Source organism: Scyliorhinus canicula, chromosome 27 (assembly GCF_902713615.1).
Source record: "Scyliorhinus canicula chromosome 27, sScyCan1.1, whole genome shotgun sequence".
NCBI lineage: Eukaryota > Metazoa > Chordata > Chondrichthyes > Carcharhiniformes > Scyliorhinidae > Scyliorhinus > Scyliorhinus canicula.
In genome coordinates, this window is record NC_052172.1 from 2,364,122 (window position 1) to 2,388,946 (window position 24,825).

At 51.6% G+C, this 24,825-nt stretch overlaps 1 protein-coding gene across 1 annotated transcript; it reads left to right on the forward strand.

The window, feature by feature from the left end:
* The first annotated feature begins 5,112 nt into the window (after window positions 1-5,112).
* Window positions 5,113-21,732, forward strand: LOC119957680 (uromodulin-like). Its single transcript, XM_038785755.1, has 5 exons — window positions 5,113-5,166; window positions 8,938-8,989; window positions 15,944-16,100; window positions 21,363-21,439; window positions 21,533-21,732. Exons 2-5 carry the CDS (start codon window positions 8,956-8,958, stop codon window positions 21,730-21,732), a joined length of 468 nt encoding a protein of 155 aa, XP_038641683.1. The 5' UTR covers window positions 5,113-5,166; window positions 8,938-8,955.
* Window positions 21,733-24,825: the final 3,093 nt, after the last annotated feature.

Below are 24,825 nucleotides of genomic sequence, written 5' to 3' on the forward strand. Positions count from 1 at the left end.
AGTACGCACGCACAAAACACACTTCCGAATTATCTTTATTGGTTTGAACACCTTGATTACTTGTGATTTTTCCTTTTTCTCAATTGGATTTCTAAATCAAATTTCTGGGTCCTCGATGGAGTGGGGGTGCCACTTGTAACCGCGTCCCGTCAGGATGTCGCCACTAAATGTTGCTCGTTTTACTGGAGTGTGATTAACACGCCTCCGTTTAAAGGCCATGTGCTTAACACTACTATGGCTCTGTATGTGTAATTATGCTCGGAGTCGCCAGGTGTCGTATTGAGACACTGTCACAAGTATATCAAGGTCAGGTTCAAAGTAATAAATCCATACACCGATTGGTAAGTCCAAACGATTGGTGTTTATTATAACAAATATAATAAATACTCATGCATACGCTAAAGAGACTAACTTACTTCTAATACTAAACAACTAAATACTTATCTAGACAGGAACAGCCAAGGTCAGGGAGCAAGGCCTTCGTCCCGTTCTTGGTCTGTAACTTTCCGAATGGCAAAGTTGTCAAGAGCTAGCAAGGTCTGGATCACGTAGCGATCGTTGTGTTGGCACTTACAGTTCGATGGCTGATGCTCAACGGCCGGTGATGAAACTGGAGTCAGGATGCGATGTAACAGGTCTGGGCCGGAGTCTGGAAGCAATAGACCGAGTCATGTGCTTGACCTTCTTTTTATAGGTCCCAGGAGGTTCAGGCCCCCTTGGGGTGGTTCCCTCATCTATTCGGTCTTTCCCAATCGATATCTTTCAAACTCCCCAATCCTAGGGTCGTTTCTCGATGTTTGGGGCGGACCGCTCTTTGTTTTGGTTGCTTTGGCGCCATTCTGTCTGGGCATCTATGGAAAAGTATCCATCGATACTGAAATGTTTCTATTGTATCTGGGCCTGGGCCGGGATCACCTCATTAATATGCAGATCTGTTTCCCATTTGCACCTTTGGCTGAAGCTCTGCAACTCTTTGGAAACTGGTTTCTGTACGTGCAAAATGCAAAACAGTCCTCACTATGACTGTTTTTCCCTGTGTTCCTTGCGGTTCTCCATTTTATAGCCCAGTGTCCATCTTTGATGGCTACAAGGGTATAAGAGATAGGGTTTATAATCATCTTGAAAAGAACAAGTTGATTAGCGATACTCAACACGGTTTTGTGAAGGGTAGGTCATGCCTCACAAACCTTATTGAGTTTTTTGAGAAGGTGACCAAACAGGTGGATCAGGGTAAAGCGGTTGATGTGGTGTATATGGATTTCAGTAAGGCGTTTGATAAGGTTCCCCACGGTAGGCTATTGCAGAAAATACGGAAGTATGGGATTGAAGGTGATTTAGCGGTTTGGATCAGTAATTGGCTAGCTGAAAGAAGGAAAAGGGTGGTGGTTGATGGCAAATGTTCATCCTGGAGTTCAGTTACTAGTGGTGTACCGCAAGGATCTGTTTTGGGGCCACTGCTGTTTGTCAGTTTTATAAATGACCTGGAAGAGTGTGTAGAAGGATGGGTTAGTAAATTTGCAGATGACACGAAGGTCGGTGGAGTTGTGGATAGTGCTGAAGGATGTTATAGGTTACAGAGTGACATAGATAAGCTGCAGAGCTGGGCTGAGAGGTGGCAGATGGAGTTTAATGCGGAAAAGTTTGAGGTGGTTCACTTTGGAAGGAGTAACAGGAATGCAGAGTACTGGGCTAATGGCAAGATTCTTGGTAGTGTAGATGAACAGAGAGATCTCGGCATCCAGGTACATAAATCACTGAAAGTTGCCACCCAGGTTAATAGGGCTGTTAAGAAGGCATATGGTGTGCTAGCCTTTATCAGTGGGATTGAGTTTCGGAGCCACGAGGTCATGCTGCAGCTGTACAAAACTCTGGTGCGGCCGCACCTGGAGTACTGTGTGCAGTTCTGGTCACCACATTACCAGACCACCCTAACCCCCACACCACCCTCAACCCCCACAGCACCCTCACCCTCACACCACCTTCAACCCCCACACTACCCTCAACCCCTACACCACCCTCAACCCCCACACCACCCTCAACCCCCACACCACCCTCACCCCCACACCACCCCCACACCACCCTCACCCCCACACCACACTCACCCCCACACCACCTTCAACCCCCACACCACACTCACCCCCACACCACCCTCACCCCCACACCACCCCCACCCTCAACCACCACACCACCCTCACCCCCACACCACCCTCAACCCCACACCACCCTCACCCCCACCCTCACCCCCACACCACCCTCACCCCCACACCACCCTCACCCCCACACCACACTCACCCCCACACCACCTTCAACCCCCACACCACACTCACCCCCACACTCACCCCACACCACCCTCACCACCATCCCCACCCTCACCCCTACCCTCACCCCCACAGCACCCTGACCCTCACCCCCCTCACCCTCACCACCTCTCACCATCAACCATCACACCACCCTGACCCCCACACTACCCTCACCCACACACCACCCTGACCCCCACACCACCCTCACCCCCACACCACCCCCACCCTCAACCACCACACCACCCTCACCCCCACACCACCCTCAACCCCACACCACCCTCACCCCCACCCTCACCCCCACACCACCCTCACCCCCACACCACCCTCACCCCACACCACCAGCAACCCCCATACCACCCTCACCCCCACACCACTCTCACCCCCACACCACCCCCACACCACCCTCACCCCCACACCACCCTCACCCCCATACCACACTCACCCTCACACCACCTTCAACCCCCACACCACACTCACCCCCACACCACCCTTACCCCCACACCACCCCCACCTTCAACCACCACACCACCCTCACCCCCACACCACCGTCAACCCCCACAGCACCCTCACCCCCACCCTCACCCCCACACCACCCTCACCCCCACACCACCCTCGACCCCACAACACCCTCACCACCATCCCCACCCTCACCCCTACCCTCACCCCCACAGCACCCTGACCCTCACCCCCCTCACCCTCACCACCTCTCACCATCAACCATCACACCACCCTGACCCCCACACTACCCTGACCCCCACACCACCCTCACCCCCACACCACCCTCACCCCCACACTAACCTCACCCTCACACAACCCTGACCCCCACACCACCCTGACCCCCACACCACCCTGACCCCCACACCACCCTCACCCCCACACCACCCTCACCCCCACACCACCCGCAACCCCCACACCACCCTCAACCCCCACACCACCCTCACTCCCACCCTCACCACCACTCCCACCCTCACCCCCACAGCACCCTCACCCCCACACAACCCTCACCCCCTCACAAACAGAAAAGCGGCAGTTGTAGATCTGGCCTCCACCCAGACACCAGAAAGCGAGGCGCTCCACCATCCCGTTCAGGCCGCAGACGTGGGCGTGGTCACACATCCCTGTTGTGACACATCGGAGCCTCCGGATCCACCTGAAACTCAGCAAAGCACCGAACACAGGGGACAGATCAGAACCAATCTTCAGACCACACGGTGCTGACTAGCACTAAACCTCCCAACACAGCGTACTGACTAGCACTAAACCTCCCAACACAGCGTACTGACCAGCACTAAACCTCCCAACACAGCGTACTGACAAGCACTAAACCTCCAAACACAGGGTGCTGACCAGCACTAAACCTCCGAACACAGCGTACTGACTAGCACTAAACCTCCCAACACAGGGTACTGACCAGCACTAAACCTCCCAACACAGCGTACTGACTAGCACTAAACCTCCAAACACAGCGTACTGACTAGCACTAAACCTCCCAACACAGCGTACTGACTAGCACTAAACCTCCAAACACAGGGTGCTGACCAGCACTAAACCTCCTAACACAGCGTACTGACTAGCACTAAACCTCCCAACACAGCGTACTGACTAGCACTAAACCTCCAAACACAGGGTGCTGACCAGCACTAAACCTCCCAACACAGCGTACTGACCAGCACTAAACCTCCCAACACAGCGTACTGACTAGCACTAAACCTCCCAACACAGCGTACTGACTAGCACTAAACCTCCCAACACAGCGTGCTGACTAGCACTAAACCTCCGAACACAGGGTGCTGACCAGCACTAAACCTCCCAACACAGGGTGCTGACTTGCACTAAACCTCCCAACACAGGGTACTGACCAGCACTAAACCTCCCAACACAGCGTACTGACCAGCACTAAACCTCCCAACACAGTGTACTGACCAGCACTAAACCTCCAAACACAGGGTGCTGACTAGCACTAAACCTCCCAACACAGGGTACTGACCAGCACTAAACCTCCAAACACAGGGCACTGACTAGCACTAAACCTCCCAACACAGGGTGCTGACTAGCACTAAACCTCCAAACACAGGGTGCTGACTAGCACTAAACCTCCCAACACAGCGTACTGACCAGCACTAGGAGGTAGGAGGAAGGCCACCATTGCTGGTTGAATTCCATATCCATTGTCTGCAGGGGGTGAAATGCCAACATGTCAGCATGGTGCGAACCCCCTTGCTCAACTAGGTCCGCCGTTCCCATCGGTGGGATTTCTGATCCCACTGACAGTGGGGCGGAGGGTGTGAACAATGGGAAACCCCATTGGCTGTGATTGGACTGACAGATCCTGCCGCTGGCCAATGGCCTGTGCAGCCACAAAACAGGCTGCAGGGGGGGTGAGGAAAGTCCTGCCCCGTGTCCTGTACCGTCTTTGTCAGATTGTCACAGTTACACAGATCACCGTGCGGCCCGACAAGACCTTTATCAGGACTGTTATCCCCCAATCCACATCAACTCATAAACAACAACAGCTGTCAATTAGAAACTGGTTTCCATCAGCTTTCGATTTGTGGTTGCCATCTGCTCGGTCAGGGTGATTAAACTGGGTGTGAATGTGATTGTGAAACTGGGAAAGCAGCACTCCACGTCAGAAACCGGGATTGGGAGTGACAGGAATTAGATAGAATGACACAATGCAGACACACCGTACAGGGGACACCATCACGTCTGCACCATCTGCCTCACTGTTGGGTGAACTTTGTCCGGGTCCAATCCTTATAAGTAGACAGAGGCTGTCATGGAATGTGTTCAGCACTGAGCAACAAGCAATCTGAGTGAACCTCCTCCAGCTGACACGGCAACACCTCCTGAGGCTCCGGTAAGCAGTCAGGTATGAATTAGACGCTGAGAAGGTTGTCACTGTTTTTAAACATTCGCTCAGGTTTTTGTAACTCCAGTCCCGATACAGATCTCATTAATGAGCTGTGTCTGTGAGGAGACTCGAAATGCATCTGGAGGATTTACTCCATAGAATTTACAGTGCAGAAGGAGGCCATTCAGCCCATCGAGTCTGCACCGGCTCTTGGAAAGAGCACCCTACCCAAGGTCAACACCTCCAACCTACCCCCGTAACCCAGTAACTCCACCCAATGCTAAGGACAATTTTGGATACTAAGGGCAATTTATCATGGCCAATCCACCCAAGCTGCACATCTTTGGGCTGTGGGAGGAAACCGGAGCACCCGGAGGAAACCCACGCAGTATGTGCAGACTCTGCGCAGACAGTGACCCAAGCCGGAATAGAACCTGAGACCCTGGAGCTGTGAAGCAATCGTGCTAACCACTATGCTACCGTGCTGCCCCTACTCAGCAAGTCACAAATCAAACACGGTTTAATCATTGGTGTGGGGAAGGGGAGGAGTGGGCTTGTGGTTTGAACCAAGAAACATGAACATGTTGGGGTCAAAGTATAATAAGAACGTATGAACATAAGAACTGGGAGCAGGAGTAGGCCATCTGGCCCCTCGAGCCTGCTCCGCCATTCAATGAGATCATGGCTGATCTTTGGTGGACTCAGCTCCACTTTCCGGCCTGAACAACATAACCCTTAATCCCTTTATTCTTCAAAAAACTATCGATCTTTATCTTAAAAACATTTAATGAAGGAGCCTCAACTGCTGCACTGGGCAAGGAATTCCATAGATTCACAACCCTTTGGGTGAAGAAGTTCCTCCTAAACTCAGTCCTAAATCTACTTCCCCTTATTTTGAGGCTATGCCCCCGAGTTCTGCTTTCACCCGCCAGTGGAAACAACCTGCCCGCATCTATCCTATCTATTCCCTTCATAATTTTAAATGTTTCTATATGATCCCCCCTCATCCTCCTAAATTCCAACGAGTACAGTCCCAGTCTACTCAACCTCTCCTCATAATCCAACCCCTTCAGCTCTGGGATTAACCTAGTGAATCTCCTCTGCACACCCTCCAGCGCCAGTTTGTCCTTTCGGGGACTGGTTGGACTGGACTGAACTGGGAGGGGCTGGTTTAGCTCACTGAGCTAAATCGCTGGCTTTTAAAGCAGACCAGCAGCACGGTTCGATTCCCGTACCAGCCTCACCGGACAGGCACCGGAATAGAACATAGAACATAGAACATAGAACAGTACAGCACAGAACAGGCCCTTCGGCCCTCAATGTTGTGCCGAGCCATGAATGTGGCGACTAGGGGCTTTTCACAATAACTTCATTGAAGCCGACTCGTGACAATAAGCGATTTTCATTTCATTTTTCATTTCTCAGGTAAGGAGACCAAAACTGAACACAATACTCCAGGTGTGGCCTCACTAACATCTTATACAATTGCAGCATAACCTCCCTAGTCTTAAACTCCATCCCTCTAGCAATGAAGAATAAAATTCAATTTGCCTTCTTAATCACCCGTAAACCAACTTTCTGTGACTCATGCACTTGCACACCCAGGTCTCTCTGCACAGCAGCATGTTTTAATACTTTATCATTTAAATAATAATCCCTTTTGCTGTTATTCCTACCAAAATGGATAACCTCACATTTGTCAACATTGTATTCCATCTGCCAGACCCTAGCCCATTCACTTAACCTATCCAAATCCCTCTGCAGACTTCCAGTATCCTCTGCACTTTTTGCTTTACCACTCATCTTATTGTCGTCTGCAAACTTGGACACATTGCCCTTGGTCTCCATCTCCAAATCATCTATGTAAATTGTGAACAATTGTGAGCCCAACACTGATCACTGAGGGACACCACAAGCTACTGATTGTCAACCAGAGAAACACTTCTTAATTCCCACTCTTATAGAAATTTCGGCTAGCCAGGGGGAACGAGCTACGGTACCTGCAGCTCAAAAACTTCTTATGAAAGGAGACAAGGACGTACCCACAACCGCCACGACAGACACTACTGGAAGACCTACTGGACGCAAGTATCCTAGAGAAAGGGAACTGTAGCGACATGTATGACCGACTGGTAGAAAGGGACGACACCGTACTAGACGCGACAAGAAAGAAATGGAAGGATGACCTGGGGATTGAGATAGTGTGGGGACTCTGGAGCGAAGCACTGCATAGGGTCAACTCCACCTCCACGTTCGCAAGGCTCAGCCTGACGCAACTGAAAGTGGTACATAGAGCCCACTTAACGAGAAACCGTATGAGTAGGCTCTTCCCGGAGGTGGAGGACAGATGTGAACGGTGCCAAAGAGGCCTGGCCAACCACGCCCACATGTTCTGGTCTTGCCCCAGACTTGTGGAGTAGTGGACAGCCTTCTTCGAGGCTATGTCCAAAGTGGTGGGGGTGAGGGTGGAGCCATGCCCGATAGTGGCGGTCTTCGGGGTTTCAGACCAGCCAGATCTATTCCTGGGGAGGAGGGCGAACGCCCTTGCCTTTGCCTCCCTGATTGCCCGCCGTAGAATCCTGTTTGGCTGGTGGTCAGCAGCACCGCCCAGAGCTGCAGACTGGCTGTCCGACCTCTCGGAATCTCTCCAAATGGAGAAAATAAAATTCGCCATCCGAGGGTCAGACGATGGCTTCCACAGAACGTGGGAGCCATTCCGGGACCTGTTTGTGGCCAACGAACAAGAGGAAGAATAGTCGGGTGGCCAAGAATCAGGGGAAAATGGACGGGAATCGGGGGAAGGTAGCCGGGGTGGGGGGGGGGGGGAGGGCTACGGGTTCGTTATGGGGGTTTGTTCGCATGGTTTTACGCTTATTTATTTTTCTTGTTAATTTATTGTTTTTGTATTGGAGGGGAGGGGTTACTGTTTTTCTCTGTTGTGATAAAATTTGTTGTTGAAAACTTGAATAAAAATTATTCCAAAAAAAAGGAAGGACAAAGCGGCAAGCGACAGTCTGATGGCAAGCTAAGGTCCAAAACCAAATTGTAAATAAATGCCTATAAACATGTGCCTCGGCCATATTGGGGAATGTAAAATATGTATGCCGGTTAAAGGGTGCGGCCACAGTTGATATTATGAAGATGCTTACCTGTAAATATACATGTTAATTTTTGCGTGTTTTTTTTCCCTAATAATTTGTAATTTGCTGGATATAAAATATGAAAACTCAATAAAAAACATTTCCAAAAAAAATTCCCACTCTTTGCTTTCTGTTAATTAACCAATCCTCTATCCATGCTACTACTTTACCCATAATGCCATGCATCTTGTCAAAGGCTTTCTGGAAATCCAGATATAGCACGTCCATTGGCTCCCCGTTATCTACCGCACTGGTAATGTCCTCAAAAAATCCCACTAAATTAGTTAGGGATGACCTGCCCTTTATGAACCCTTACCCCGTCTGCCCAATGGGACAATTTCCATCCAGATGCCTCGCTATTCCCGTGCCTGTTTCGGGCCGTCGCATTTCACGACGGTGTGAACACTTTGCTCCATTTTGGGAATTGCCCCCAATTTCTACTATCTGACTCCCAGAGAGAGAGAGATTTCACTTACTACAGATAGACAAACTCAAGGTTTACTATCCCACTCCCAGGGAGATAGACTTCACTCTCTATAGGTAAATAAACTCAATGTCTACTGTCCCACTCAAAATTTAATATTCTCTATTATTTTCCTATGTCCGGGATTGTCTCTAATATGGATTGTCCATTTTCAATTTTAGAATATCACTGAGAGAGATGAAGACGTTGTTGTTGATTCTGGGCTATCTGAGTAAGTAACTTTCATTCAGGACACCAAATACAATTGTGTTCATTCAGTATCATTCCCGGAAAATAGATGGAGTAGAGAGGAAGAGACATTTTCCCTTGCTGGAGTGATCAGGGGGCAGAGATTTCAGGGAAGAACAAAGAACAAAGAACAAAAAAAAGTACAGCACAGGAACAGGCCCTTCGGCCCTCCAAGCCTGTGCCGACCATACTGCCCGTCTAAACTAAAATCTTCGACACTTCCTGGGTCTGTATCCCTCTATTCCCATCCTATTCATGTATTTGTCAAGATGCCCCTCAAATGTCACTCTTGTCCCTGCTTCCACCACCTCCTCCGGCAGCGAGTTCCAGGCACCCACTACCCTCTGTGTAAAAAACTTGCCTCGTACATCTCCTCTAAACCTTGCCCCTCGCACCTTAAACCTATGCTCCCTAGTAATTGACCCCTCTACCCTGGGCAAAAAGCCTCTGACTATCCACTCTGTCTATGCCCCTCATAATTTTGTAGACCTCGATCATGTCGCCCCTCAACCTCCGTCATTCCAGTGAGAACAAACCAAATTTATTCAACCGCTCCTCATAGCTAATGCCCTCCATACCAGGCAACATCCTGATAAATCTCTTCTGCACCCTCTCTAAAGCCTCCACATCCTTCTGGTAGTGTGGCGAGCAGAATTGAACATTATACTCCAAGTGTGGCCTAACTAAGGCTTTATACAGCTGCAACATGACTTGCCAATTTTTATACTCAATGCCCCGGCCAATGAAGGCAAGCAAGCCATATGCCTTCTTGAAATTCACTAGACTCTGGGGTGGTCCTGGTGGATTGGAAATTAGCAAACGTGACGCCACTGTTTAAAAAAGGAGGTAGGCAGAAAGCAGGAAATTATCGGCCAGTGAGTTTAACTTCGGTAATAGGGAAGATGCTGGAATCTATCATCAAGGAAGAAATTGCGAGGCATCTGGATAGAAATTGTCCCATTGGGCAGACGCAGCATGGGTTCGTTAAAGGCAGGTCATGCCTAACTAATTTAGTGGAATTTTTTGAGGACATTACCAGTGCAGTAGATAACGGGGAGCCGATGGATGTGGTATATCTGGATTTCCAGAAAGCCTTTGACAAGGTGCCACACAAAAGGTTGCTGCATAAGATAAAGATGCATGGCATTAAGGGTAAAGTAGTAGCATGGATAGAGGATTGGTTAATTAATAGAAAGCAAAGAGTTGGGATAAATGGGTGTTTCTCTGGTTGGCAATCAGTAGCTAGTGGTGTCCCTCAGGGATCCGTGTTGGGCCCACAATTGTTCACAATTTACATAGATGATTTGGAGTTGGGGACCAAGGGCAATGTGTCCAAGTTTGCAGATGACACTAAGATGAGTGGTAAAGCGAAAAGTGCAGAGGATACTGGAAGTCTGCAGAGGGATTTGGATAGGTTAAGTGAATGGGCTCGGGTCTGGCAGATGGAATACAATGTTGACAAATGTGAGGTTATCCATTTTGGTAGGAATAACAGCAAACGGGATTATTATTTAAACGATAAAATATTAAAGCATGCCGCTGTTCAGAGAGACTTGGGTGTGCTAGTGCATGAGTCACAGAAGGTTGGTTTACAAGTGCAACAGGTGATTAAGAAGGCAAATGGAATTTTGTCCTTCATTGCTAGAGGGATGGAGTTTAAGACTAGGGAGGTTATGTTGCAATTGTATAAGGTGTTAGTGCGGCCACACCTGGAGTATTGTGTTCAGTTTTGGTCTCCTTACTTGAGAAAGGACGTACTGGCACTGGAGGGTGTGCAGGGGAGATTCACTAGGTTAATCCCAGAGCTGAAGGGGTTGGATTATGAGGAGAGGTTGAGTAGACTGGGACTGTACTCGTTGGAATTTAGAAGGATGAGGGGGGATCTTATAGAAACATTTAAAATTATGAAGGGAATAGATAGGATAGATACGGGCAGGTTGTTTCCACTGGCGGGTGACAGCAGAACTAGGGGGCATAGCCTCAAAATAAGGGGAAGTAGATTTAGGACTGAGTTTAGGAGGAACTTCTTCACCCAAAGGGTTGTGAATCTATGGAATTCCTTGCCCAGTGAAGCAGTTGAGGCTCCTTCATTACATGTTTTTAAGGTAAAGATAGATAGTTTTTTGAAGAATAAAGGGATTAAGGGTTATGGAAAGTGGAGCTGAGTCCACAAAAGATCAGCCATGATCTAATTGAATGGTGGAGCACGCTCGAGGGGCCAGATGGCCTACTCCTGCTCCTAGTTCTTATGTTCTTATTATGTTCTTGACTACCTTCTTCACCTGTGCTGCCCCTTTCAGTGACCTGTGGACCTGTACCTGGATCTCTCTGGCAGTCAATACTCTTGAGGGTTCTACCATTCGCTGTATATTCCCTACCTGTATTAGACCTTCCAAAATGCATTACCTCATATTTGTCCAGATTAAGCTCCGTCTGCCATCTCTCCGCCCAAGTCTCCAAACAATCGAAATCCTGCTGTATCCTCTGACAGTCCTCATTGCTATCCGCAATTCCACCAACCTTTCTGTCATCTGCAAACTTATTAATCAGACCAGTTACATTTTTCTCCAAATCATTTATATATACACTACGAACAGCAAAGGTCCCAGCACTGATCCCTGCGGAACACCACTAGTCACAGCCCTCCAATCAGAAAAGCACCCTTCCATTGCTACTCTCTGCCTTCTATAACCTAGCCAGTTCTGTATCCATCTTGCCAGCTCACCCCTGATCCCACGTGACTTCAGCTTTTGTACCAGTTTGTCATGAGGGGCCTTGTCAAAGGCCTTACTGAAGTCCATATAAACAACATCCACTGCCCTACCTGCATCAAACATCCTTGTGACCTCTTTGAAAAAGTCTATCAAGTTAGTGAGACATGACATCCCCTTTACAAAAATGTGCTGCCTCTCACTTATACGTCCATTTGCTTCCAAATGGGAGTAGATCCTGTCACGAAGAATTCTCTCCAGTAATTTCCCTACCACTGACGTAAGGCTCACCGGCCTGTAGATCCCTGCCCCCTTGTGAGGAAATGTGAGGGAAACCTTTTCACCCAGAGGGTGGTGGGAGTTTGGAACTCGCTGCCTGAAAGGGAGGTGGAGGCAGAGACCCTCATAACATTTGAGAAGTATTTAGATGTGCGCTTGTGTTCCCAGGGCAGACACGGCTATGGGCAAGTGCCTGGTAATGGGATTGGAATAGTTAGCTGGTTGTTTTTGACCGGCACAGACCCGATGGGCCGAAGGGTCTTTTCTGTGCAATGTGACTCTGACTCTAACGGCTCTTGATATTCAGCTCAAAGGTCTGATCAAAGAACTGCATTTTTGTCAGAGAAAGAGTTTTTTGGAGAGGTTTTATTGAAGGATGTGTATTTAGGAAAGAGTTCAGGAACGAGAGGAAGGTGGGGTGACTGAGAGCTTTCGGGAAGTCATTCCTCAGCTGGAATGTTAGGATGAGGTTCTGGCCTCCAGTGATTGGGTGGAGGGAATGGGTGTTGTGATGGGGGTGGAGGGATGGAGCCTGAGGATCAGGGACATGGATTCTGGGTGGAGGGATGGAGTTTGCGGATCAGGGACATGGATTGTACGGCCAGAAGAGATTGGGACAGAAGGAGGGAGCTGACAGGATTTGAGTTTGAGGATAGAACATAGAACATAGAACAGTACAGCACAGAACAGGCCCTTCGGTCCTCGATGTTGTGCCGAACAATGATCACCCTACTTAAACCCATGTAACCCGTATACCCATAACCCAACAATCCCCCCATTAACCTTACACTACGGGCAATTTAGCATGGCCAATCCACCTAACCCGCACATCTTTGGACTGTGGGAGGAAACCGGAGCACCCGGAGGAAACCCACGCACACACGGGGAGGACGTGCAGACTCCACACAGACAGTGACCCAGCCGGGAATCGAACCTGGGACCCTGGAGCTGTGTAGCATTGATGCTAACCACCATGCTACCGGATGGCCGGGGGAGTTCACACAATGACCTCAGTCAGAGAGTTTGCCATCGGAGCTGACAGCTTTGTTTATCTGAGGGACAATGTTGAAAAAACAAACGCTCTTTATTCTGTTTCCATTCTCTCCCGTCTCTGTTCAGGCTATCTTCTACTGCGGGGACAAAGAGAGGGAATTATGAGCTGCTCACTTGATGGGTCATGGGGTGGGGGAGGGGGGGGGGTGGGTTGGGGTGGGGAGGGGGGGTGGGGGGTGGGGGGGGGGTTTGGGGTGTGGGGGGGGGGTTTGGGGTGGGGGGTTGGGGGGGCTGGTCTTTAACGGGTGGAATCTGTGGGAAACACTGCGAAACATAAAGGGGTTGTGCTGCTGGGTGGCAGGGGATTCTGAAGAACATGCTTGAAGGTGAGATGTGGGGATTTGGGGAGGGTGTGCTGTGCCAGCCAGTGGATTGGGGGGGGGGGGAAGCAGGGGGGAGGGAACTTCAGTGGTTTCAGAACTGGTGCCAGGAGAGAGGTGGTAACTTACTCTTGTAGCTCGTTAGAGGTTGTTCATCTTCCTCCGACATTGGACACCACCTCCTGGTCATGCTGCCCACACTGGCAGCCTCTGCCACCACCTCCCAGGCTGACCCTGCAGCTGGTCCTCTGACCCCCTCTGGGGACCAGCGTGCCCGCCTCTCATCAGCAGCGAGAGATCCCTTGTCAGGTCGGCATCGCCAAAGCGAGGGGCAGGTCTGCGTGCTGCCCTGCTTGTGTATTGACTGGGAGTGAGTCCTGAGGGAGCAGCACTGTACAGCACGGACTGTAAAAGCAGCGTCCCCTTGTTAGCAGCGAGATGCTGCGGCACGAGTTGGACGAATCAGACGGCGAGACAGCCACTGATGTTGAGATTCTCGTCGTGATCTCACCAACATGGACGCCACGAAACACACACCAAACACACCCAAAAGCGGAATTTAACATTTGTCCTCTGAATCGGACCCCCTAACTCTCCCCACAGATGCTGCCAGACCTGCTGAGTTTACCCAGCATTCTTTGTTTTTAATTCAGAATTCTCCCTAACTCAGCATTGAGTCAATGCAATGAGCCAATCTCAGCACTTTCTGCGGAATAGAATCTAACAGACTAACCACACTCTGAGAAAAATAATGTCTCCTCCTCCCCAGCATCAAATGAGCATGGCTCATTCTCAAACTGTGCTCCTTGTTCGAGTCTCCCTCACCAGCGGAAACATCCTCCTGGTGTTCATCCAATCAAATCCCCTCAGAATCTGACTCGGTTCAATGAGATCCACTCTCACTGAGGAGAATCCCAGTGGATTTCTGAATGATGTGTTCACATCCTGAACATTAGTCAGACCAATGGGGCAGGGATTGAATACAGGGAAAGGGAGGATGTTGGTTCTACAGAGTAAACCACTGGACACCACAGACAGCAAGTGTCCCAGGGAGAGATCAAGGAAGGGGGGCAGGGAGAAATCCCAAGAAGAGGAACAGAAATTCAAGCTTCAAGTTAGAGAAAAGGTACGGGGAAGATACTTCAATAGAATATGTTTCCGTGAGATTGGTTTACTCTGTGTGACTAATTTCTAAGTGGGTTGTTGAGAAATCTGTGGAATCTGCTTTGGTCACACCTGTTATTTATTGCACATGAAGCTTGTCTGATAACATTTGCATGAATATTGATTCACAGGTACCTCTTACTTAGCATGAATGTTCGAGTATGAGAAATATTTTGTAAATTGTTTTACCTTTCTGACTTTCTATGATGTTATTGTTCCCTAACGGAATTCAACGAGCAGTGTGGGCTATTGCCAATGATTGTAAAATACCTGAGCAGCATTTGCATTATTTAACTTTTGTACAGTAAAACTTTGGTTTTAAATGTGATTCTTTCAGTGAATTACCAGGAGTTTCAATTTATCTTTAAAAGCTAATAGCCTCCCTTTTCATCCGAACATTCTGTTGGTGGGAAACTCTGGCTCTGTGTGATGAATGTAGAAATTGTAACATATTATATTTTATATCCTGTTTCAGTAATGTTATTAAAAATCGTGCAATAATATACATACAGGGCATGACTACTAAATCTGTAATTAAAGAGTCATAAAAGGTGAGGTATTCATTAATTCGAACCACTTGGACACAGTTGAAGGGCTAATGGAATAATGCTGTGATTGATGGAGATTCCCTGGAGTGTCGATAATTAATGACGGAGTGTATTTTTTCTTGGCTAAGCAGGTCATGGAACTGAGTGGGATACAGATGATGGTATTAATGGGAGGAGCCAGGTATGCTTGTAGTTTTGTAGTCTGTTTGAGGATTTTAAGTTGAACTGCAGTTTTGCCAACTGCTGTTAGGTTGAGCAGACGTTTGCTGGATCTGTCCTTGAAAGGATCTCTCTCCAAATGTCTCCACACAGAGAAGCAAGTAAACCCGTTTTATTAACTTAATTTATCAGTGGCATTTGATCTGTCTTGGGTTGTTGAATTGGAGTTAGTAGCAGGTATAGATCGTAAGTTAAAGTTTTTTCTTTTGTTTAAGAACTGTTTAACTGATAGATGTAAAGTTATTTCTTTGATGTTAATGTGATTAATTCTGTGTTTAACGTAAACTTTGTTTAAACATAAAAGATACCTTTTGGTCAGAGTGACCACTCCTGGGGTGAAGTGTCCTTTCCTCACAGTTTTACACATTGAAAATTATTTGGGGGTCTTGTCTGGTATCTGCGATGTCCACAGTTTGTGTTGAGCTGCAGATCCAGTGTTGGGTTCTACATGCTCCATCCCCAGGGTCACAGATCCCCAGAGACGGAGCTGGGAGATGAGCAGTAAACTGGTTTGGAGAAGGAGCAGAGATTCCAGCTTCCATTTCAGGGATTTGATAGCAGAGCAGTGGTTGAAAATGAGGTTGTTACAATGCAGACGAGTCAATGTGTAATATTTCCCAATCTTTATTCTAACAATAAACAGGTTGCTGTCATTCAGCTGCCGTCTCCGTATCTGCCGACCCGTGTGTGAATCACAAAGTTCTGGACCAGCCATGGAGGAGCGTAAAGTGTCTGAATCAAAACTGTTCTGATTGGCAATGTGACAGCGGTATTGTCGCTGGATGGTACAGATTCAATGGGTAAGATCCAGAGGAAAACAAGATTAAACTCATCAGAGAACCTGGGATTGTTATTCAGAGCAGTGGGGCAGGGAGGGAATACCAGGAAAGGGAAGATGTGGCTTCTACAGAGTGAAACATGGGGGATAATGGGAGATTCCCAGGGAAATAGAGCAGAGATAGAGGGCGGATCTTTCCCAGATGCAGTGGAGTTGCAGCATGAGGGCCTGTACCTGCTCCCAGGAAGGAGACCATCGAGCTGGGGCACTGACCCACCAGGGGAAACGGTAACAGCTCTGCTCAGTGCCAAGAGCCTGCAGAGTAGGACAGGTACCCAGCGCCGGAAAAGGGTGAGTTACCATTTGCGTTCTGCCAGGGTACGTCACTCCTCCCATCACTCGCGCACTCACACACTCACCGCACCTCTACAGGGAGCTCACTCACTGACACCACCAATCACTCTCCCACACACATCTGTATCTCCCTTGCATCTCAAAGAACAAAGAACAATTCAGCACAGGAACAGGCCCTTCGGCCCTCCAAGCCTGCGCCGACCATGGTACCTGGCTAAACTAAAACAGTATGCACTTACGGTGTCCGTATCTTTCCATTCCCACCCTATTCATATCTTTGCCTCGTTGCCCCTTAAATGTCGCTATCGCACCTGCTCCCACCACCTCCCCAGGCAGTGTGTTCCATATATATACCACCCCTTGTGGAAAAAACATCCCTCGCACATCAGATCTAAACTTTTCCCCACGCACTTTAAACCTATGCCCCCTAGTACTTGACTCTGATGTTAAATAAAATCGTGTTGCATCTCATCAAGTGTTGGAAGTCTGTCTCTCGCTACACTGCATCAAACGCAGTCCATATAGACCCAGCCTACCCAACACATCAAAGGTCACAGGTCATTAAGGAGGATGTTCGATCAGGAGAGGTGAAACGCTTCACAAGAACGCCATAATAGGAACATTGGCCATTGAGAGAGAGAGAGCAGCCATTAGCCAATCAGGAGTCTTTGAAGGTATCTGCACTGTCCTCACTGCCAATTATCATCATCCTCTTGGAATGTAGTGTCTCTGGGCAACCGTTTCCTCTCCATACCACGAGCTTGACTGTCAGACAGAGAGCAATGCTAATAGAGGGGAGGTCAGGGTGGTGGGATGTACCCAGTACTTTATCTCATCTCCATCCATCAATGGGGCGGCTATGAGTGTGTCCCGAACTTCTCTGCCCTATCTGGTCATCGACTTCATGGCTGACTCCAGGACCTCCTTTTCTTCGTCCACCTCGCCATCTTCCTCATCCGACGAAATGTGCTGCTCCTCCATCTCCTCCTCAGGCAGTTCCTCGCTCCTTTGGGGCGCCAGGCTGTGCAGAGTAGGAACAGGTGAGCAGCGCCCTCTACAGACTGTACTGCAGTCCTTCACCAGACCAGTCCAGGCTCCACAACCTCAAATTCAGCATCCCTCTGGTCTCACTCACATGAGTGTTGTTGCATCTGGTCTGTACTGCGCTCTGTGACCTCTGCACTCTGACACCATCAGCCACGCCCTCAGTGGGTAACCCCCATCTCAGTGGAGCCAGAGCTCCGCACTGACACCATCAGCCACACCCTCAGTGGGTAACCCCCATCTCAGTGGAGCCAGTCCTGTAGCCACTGTGGACCCACAAACCTGCCAGAGATGGAAGAGTGGCTCCAGATGTATGATTCGTGCAGACTCCCAGTGAACCCACACACACCTGGAGCATTCATTTGGTGTGGTAGCAGACGAGCTGAACATTGAGGGAGTGAAAGTCCTGGTGATTGGCAAACTGCATTTTTGATGCATGGGGATCTGGGTGCTACATCAATGCAGTCGATGACATCCTGCATCTGTGGAAAGCCAGAAATCTGGGCCAATCCCACAGCTCTTGCCTGGTCCTGGTTGGAATGCAGGTCGCTGGGTTTCCTCACAAACAGTGTGACCATCACCTCCTGCATGCTCTTTGTGTGGAAACCTGTGAGATGCTGCAAAAATCACACATGGAGCCCTGGACGGTGCAAGTCACAGAATAGGTGAGGACGGCTGTGATTTCCAACGCCACCGGCAGTGCATGCTCTCTAAGCCCTGGCCGCACAAACGTCTGTAGAAGGGGCATTAGCGAGAAACCATATCCCTGGACAGGCAAATTCTTCAGCAGCACTGGCTGTCATTCATCTGCGGGATGGTCAGACTCCATCTGTGCACTCCGGCCAATAGAAGCCCTCTCTGAGAGGCCGCTCTCTGCGCATCTGTCCTGTGACAGGCCCTTCCTCCTCAGCGTTCTGATCCTGCCTCTGGATGCAGCAGAGTAATGATCATAGATCATAGAATTTACAGTGCAGAAGGAGGCCATTCGGCCCATCGAGTCTGCACCGGCTCTTGGAAAGAGCACCCTACCCAAGGTCAACACCTCCACCCTATCCCCATAACCCAGTAACCCCACCCAACACTAAGGGCAATTTTGGACACTAAGGGCAATTTATCATAGCCAATCCACCTAACCTGCACATCTTTGGACTGTGGGAGGAAACCGGAGCACCTGGAGGAAACCCACGCACACACGGGGAGGATGTGCAGACTCCACACAGACAGTGACCCAAGCCGGAATCGAACCTGGGACCCTGGAGCTGTGAAGCCATTGTGCTGTCCACAATGCTACCGTGCTGCCCCAATGATAGCCAGTTCCACAGGCTGCACCTTCCCACTGTGCTCGTCACTGCAAAGGTAAACACTCGATGTATATCTTTTGTCTCCACGGAAACAATATTTGCCCAAAGACAATCGGTAGCCATGTCTCAATGGCAACTGACTAACATGCTGGCCTCCAAACTGAGTACCTGCAACTCAACAACTCCCAAGGTCCCTTCACCAGTTCACCCCCTCACCACGCGGCCCCTTCACCAGTTCACCCCCTCACCACGCGGCCCCTTCACCAGTTCACCCACTCACCATGCGGCCCCTTTACCAGTTCACCCCCTCACCACGCGGCCCCTTCACCAGTTCACCCCCTCACCACGCGGCCCCTTCACCAGTTCACCCCCTCACCACGCGGCCCCTTCACCAGTTCACCCCCTCACCACGCGGCCCCTTCACCAGTTCACCCCCTCACCACGCGGCCCCTTCACCAGTTCACCCCCTCACCACGCGGCCCCTTCACCAGTTCACCCCCTCACCCTAAGGCACCATGCCATTTAATCCGGCAATAATGGGAGATTTCCAGGAAAATGGAGCAGAGGTACAGAATAAAGACTCCCTGGAATGAGGGAGATATATGTAAACATAGAAAGATTCACAATGCAGAACGAGGCCATTCGATCCATTGCATCTCTTCTGGTTGAAAATCAGAGCGCCCCCTTCTGGCTCAGTCAGACTGTGCAGTTCACATTGCTCTGTGGGTGAAAAGATTCATCCTCATCTCCCCATAATAGGTGTCCACTTTCTAAAGGGTGCTAAACACGGTAATATGCCCTCCCTCACTGAGTTTATCTCATTATATTCAGGAGGACGTGTGTGAAGTGTGCAATGTGAAATGATAACAGAACATTCTGGAACTACTCAGCAGCTCAGACAGCTTCTGTGGAGAGAATCAGAGTTAATGTTTGGTGCTGTGATAACTCCCCTGTCCTGATGAAGGATCATCAATCTTCCAAAAATTACTTCCAATCTTTGCTGCTGGTTATTGACCTCTCTGCTGATATACATTGGTTCTTCCTAATCCAATCACTCCAGATTCCTCCCCATTTTATACATCACAAATAAATCTCCCCTCAGCCTCCTCTGTTCAAAGGTAAACAACTCCAGCCAATCCAATCTCTCCTCCTGATTACAATTTCCCATTCTTGGCAATATCCTCATTAATATCTCTCTCCTTTCTCAAGTCTGATCGCATTCTTCCTGTCCTGTGGTGACCAGAACTGTACACAGTCCGCGAGTTCAGGTCTAACAATTGATTTATACAATTAGAGAAACACTTCCTTCCTCTTCCACACAAGGCCTTGACCAATGCGGGAACGTCTCCAAAACACTATCTTGAGCACCTTATTTCTCTGTCCTGCTATTATCAGGAATCAGTGGATATAAACTCGGAGATCCCTCTGCTCCACCATATATCTCAATATCCAGCCCTCATTGTGTGGTCGGTCCCATTGCAGAGATTGGCCTCCCAAAACCCATTTCCTCATACTTCCCCACATGGAGTTGTGTTGCTCACATATCCAGCCACCTGACCAGTCCATTGATATCTTGCTGCAGTTTACAGCTTTCCTCCTCACTCTCAACCACAGCAACAAGTTTCATTTCTGCTGCAAGACATTTAATCATGTCCGCAATTCCATGTCATTGACACATACCACAAGAATAAAGGAACCCAGTCCGATACCTCGGGAATATCACTGGAAACAACCTTCCAATCTCAGTAACACTACTCCGAAATCTTTGCTCTGACAGTGATCCAATCGGGATCCAGTTCACCACTTTGTTTGGATCTCATCAGCTTCCAGTTCCCTGATCTGCCCGTCTTGTTGGACCTTGTGAAAACTCTTGCTAAACCCCATGTAGACAACATCATGCACCTTACCCTCATCAACTCTCCATGTTACTTCCTCAATGTAATCAAATTAATCAAACTTGACTTGCCCTGAACAAATCTGTCCTGACTCTGATGAATTTATGTCTTTCTAAATCATGATTTATATCATTTCACGCAATTATTTCACATAATCTACCCACCACAGGCATTTGGCGGACTGTTCTGTAATTAGTCACACTGTCTCTTCATCCTGCTTTTATCAATGTTATTAGTCCTCTTGTGTCCAGCGCCACATCTATAGCTATGGTCGATGGGTGAAGATGCTTTGAGTCTTCGTTACATCTTCGCTTGTTTTCCTCAGCAGCCTGGGGTACATTTTGTCTCTTTCAGGGGATATGTCCACTTTCCAGGATGCTAAACACGGTAATATTTCCTCCCTCACTGAGTTTATCTCATTGCACATTTCACACACATCCTCCTGAATACAATGTTAAATGAAAACAGAACATTCTGGAAATACTCAGCAGCTCAGACAGCTTCTGTGGAGAGAATCAGAGTTAATGTTTGGTATTGTGATAACTCCCCTGTCCTGATGAAAGGTCATCACAAACAGAAAGGTTAATTCTGTTCCTCTCCACACAGGCTGCCTGACCAGCTGAGTAATTCCAGCTTCATTTTATTTTGATTTCCCCAGTACAGCGACTGACTGTGTGATTGTTCTTTCAGTTCTGGTGGATCGATCATTCCTGAGACTGTTGTCCCAATCAATCACTGCTCCACACGCGCTACAGGCTGGTTAAACGGTAATTTCAGACTCTATTATCTCATATTTACATTGACTGTCCAACAGTATTCACACTGGATACACTATTCACTCTTTCTATTCCTCATTTCAGGTGTTCATCCCACTCCGGGTGATGGGGAGGTGACGAGGAGAGTGTGTTTCCACTGGAGTGGAAATATCTGTCAATGGACTCAGGAAATAAAGATCAAACGCTGCAGCGATTACTTTGTTTATGACTTGCAGGAGACAGCACATTGTTACCTCGCTTACTGCACAGGTACGTTGGTGGTTTTAAATGGAGTAAACGGGTAAATCTGGGATGTCCCAGGTCAGCAGCAGCAATGACAAAGTTCTATCAGACCTTCCTGCTGTAAGGGACTGAAACCCAAAGTGTAATTTCCAGCGATGGGAACTGAAACAGACACTGTGATAGCTCCTTTGTAACCCTTTCCCAACTCAGTAACCTTGCTGCAGCCGGAGGGGAAACACTCCAATCAGTTCCAAAGGATGTGAGAAATGGACACTTGGATAATTGGATTGGATTTATTTATTGTTAAATGTACCGAGGTACAGTGAAAAGAAAAGAAAAGTAAATACATAATAGGGCAACGCAAGGTCCACATTGTAACAACATAGCACTGGCATCGGATGAAGCATAAAGAGGTGTAGTATTAATCCGGTCAGTCCATAAGAGAATTGTTAAGGAGTCTGGTAACAGCGAGGAAGAAGCTATTTTTGAATCTGTTCGTGCATGTTCACTCCTCGGGTCTGTGCTTGGAGTAGGCCCGGTCGGGCCTCCACGTGGATTCTTCTTTCATCAATCCTCCGGTAAGCCGGGTCGCTGGGCGGGGCCACTCCGGGTCGCTGGGCGGGGCCTCTCCGGGTCAGGTCACTGGGCGGGGCCACTCCGGGTCAGGTCACTGGGCGGGGCCACTCCACGTAGGGTCGCTGGGCGGGGCCACTCCGCGTCGGGTCGCTGGGCGGGGCCACTCCGGGTCGCTGGGCGGGGCCTCTCCGGGTCAGGTCACTGGGCGGGGCCACTCCGGGTCAGGTCACTGGGCGGGGCCACTCCGCGTCGGGTCGCTGGGCGGGGCCACTCCGCGTCGGGTCGCTGGGCGGGGCCACTCCGCGTCGGGTCGCTGGGCGGGGCCACTCCGCGTCGGGTCGCTGGGCAGGGCCTCGCAGGGTCAGGTCACTGGGCGGGGCCTCTCCGGGTCGGGTGGCTGGGCGGGGCCTCTCCGGGTCAGGTCACTGGGCGGGGCCTCTCTGGGTCGGGTCGCTGGGCGGGGCCTTTCCGGGTCAGGTCACTGGGCGGGGCCTCTCTGGGTCGGGTCGCTGGGCGGGGCCTCTCCGGGTCAGGTCACTGGGCGGGGCTTCTCTGGGTCGGGTCGCTGGGTGGGGTCTCTCCGGGTTAGGTCTCTGGGCGGGGCCTCTCCGGGTCAGGTCACTGGGCGGGGCCTCTCCGGGTCGGGTCGCTCGGCGGGGCCTCTCCGGGTCAGGTCACTGGGCGGGGCCTCTCTGGGTCGGGACGCTGGGCGGGGCCGCTCCGGGTTGGGTCGCTGGGTGGGGCCTCTCCGGGTTGGGTCGCTGGGTGGGGCCTCTCCGGGTCGGGTTGCTGGGTGGGGCCTCTCTGGGTTGGGTCACTGGGCGGGGCGTCTCCGGGTAGGGTCGCTGGCGGGGCCTCTCCGGGTTGGGTCGCTTGGCGGGGCCTCTCCTGGGTGGGTTGCTGGGCGGGGCCTCTCCGGGTCGGGTTGCTGGGCGGGGCCTCTCCTGGTCGGGTTGCTGGGCGGGGCCTCTCCGGGTCGGGTTGCTGGGCGGGGCCTCTCCTGGTCGGGTTGCTGGGCGGGGCCTCTCCGGGTCGGGTTGCTGGGCGGGGCCTCTCCTGGGTGGGTTGCTGGGCGGGGCCTCTCCGGGTCGGGTTGCTGGGCGGGGCCTCTCCTGGTCGGGTTGCTGGGCGGGGCCTCTCCGGGTTGGGTTGCTGGGCGGGGCCTCTCCGGGTCAGGTCGCTGGGCGGGGCCTCTCCTGGTTGGGTTGCTGGGCGGGGCCTCTCCGGGTTGGGTCGCTGGGTGGGGCCTCCCCGGGTCAGGTCGCTGGGCGGGGCCTCTCCGGGTCGGGTTGCTGGGCGTGGCCTCTGCAGGGGTCACTGGGCGGGGCCTCTCCAGGGGTCACTGGACGGGGCCTCTCCGGGTCGGGTTGCTGGGCGTGGCCTCTCCAGGGGTCACTGGATGGGGCCTCTCCGGGTCGGGTTGCTGGGCGGGGCTTCTCCGGGTCTGGTTGCTGGGTGGGGCCTCTCCGGGTCGGGTCGCTGGACGGGGCCTCTCCGGGTCGGGTTGCTGGGCGGGGCCTCTCCGGGTCGGGTCACTGGGCGGGACCTCTCTGGGTCAGGTCGCTGGGCGGGGCCTCTCCGGGTCGGGTCACTGGGCGGGGCCTCTCTGGGTCAGGTCGCTGGGTGGGGCCTCTCCGGGTCAGGTCGCTGGGCGGGGCCTCTCCGGGTCGGGTTGCTGGGCGGGGCCTCTCCGGGTCGGGTTGCTGGGCGGGGCCTCGCCGGGTTGGGTCGCTGGGTGGGGCCTCGCCGGGTTGGGTCACTGGGCGGGGCCTCTCCGGGTTGGGTTGCTGGGCGGGGCCTCTCCGGGTCGGGTTGCTGGGCGGGGCCTCTCTGGGTCAGGTCGCTGGGCGGGGCCTCTCCGGGTCGGGTTGCTGGGCGGGACCTCTCCGGGTCGGGTCGCTGGGCGGGGCCTCTCCGGGTCGGGTTGCTGGGCGGGGCCTCTCCGGGTCGCGTTGCTTGGCGGGGCCTCTCCTGGTCGGGTTGCTGGGCAGGGCCTCTCCGGGTCGGGTTGCTGGGCGGGGCCTCTCCGGGTCGGGTTGCTGGGCGGGGCCTCTCTGGGTCAGGTCGCTGGGCGGGGCCTCTCCGGGTCGGGTTGCTGGGCGGGACCTCTCCGGGTCGGGTCGCTGGGCGGGGCCTCTCCGGGTCGGGTTGCTGGGCGGGGCCTCTCCGGGTCGCGTTGCTTGGCGGGGCCTCTCCTGGTCGGGTTGCTGGGCAGGGCCTCTCCGGGTCGGGTTGCTGGGTGGGGCCTCTCCGGGACGGGTTGCTGGGTGGGGCCTCTCCTGGTCGGGTCGCTGGGTGGGGCCTCTCTGGGTCGGGTCGCTGGGCGGGGCCTCTCCGGGTTGGGTTGCTGGGCGGGGCCTCTCCGGGACGGGTTGCTGGGTGGGGCCTCTCCTGGTCGGGTCGCTGGGTGGGGCCTCTCTGGGTCGGGTCGCTGGGCGGGGCCTCTCCGGGTTGGGTTGCTGGGCGGGGCCTCTCCGGGTCGGGTTGCTGGGCGGGGCCTCTCCGGGTCGGGTCGCTGGGTGGGACCTCTCTGGGTCGGTGGTCCGGGGGCTGGATTCGGTACCTAGGCCGGGTCGGGC

Bases quoted from the DNA above. Each gene is read 5' to 3' on its own strand.
- LOC119957680 (XM_038785755.1), top strand. From the start codon at position 8,956: ATGAAGACGTTGTTGTTGATTCTGGGCTATCTGA. The intron at 8,990-15,943 runs GTAAGTAACTTT...AACAATAAACAG, and splicing joins GTTGATTCTGGGCTATCTGA to GTTGCTGTCATTCAGCTGCC. The intron at 21,440-21,532 runs GTAATTTCAGAC...TCCTCATTTCAG, and splicing joins CGCTACAGGCTGGTTAAACG to GTGTTCATCCCACTCCGGGT.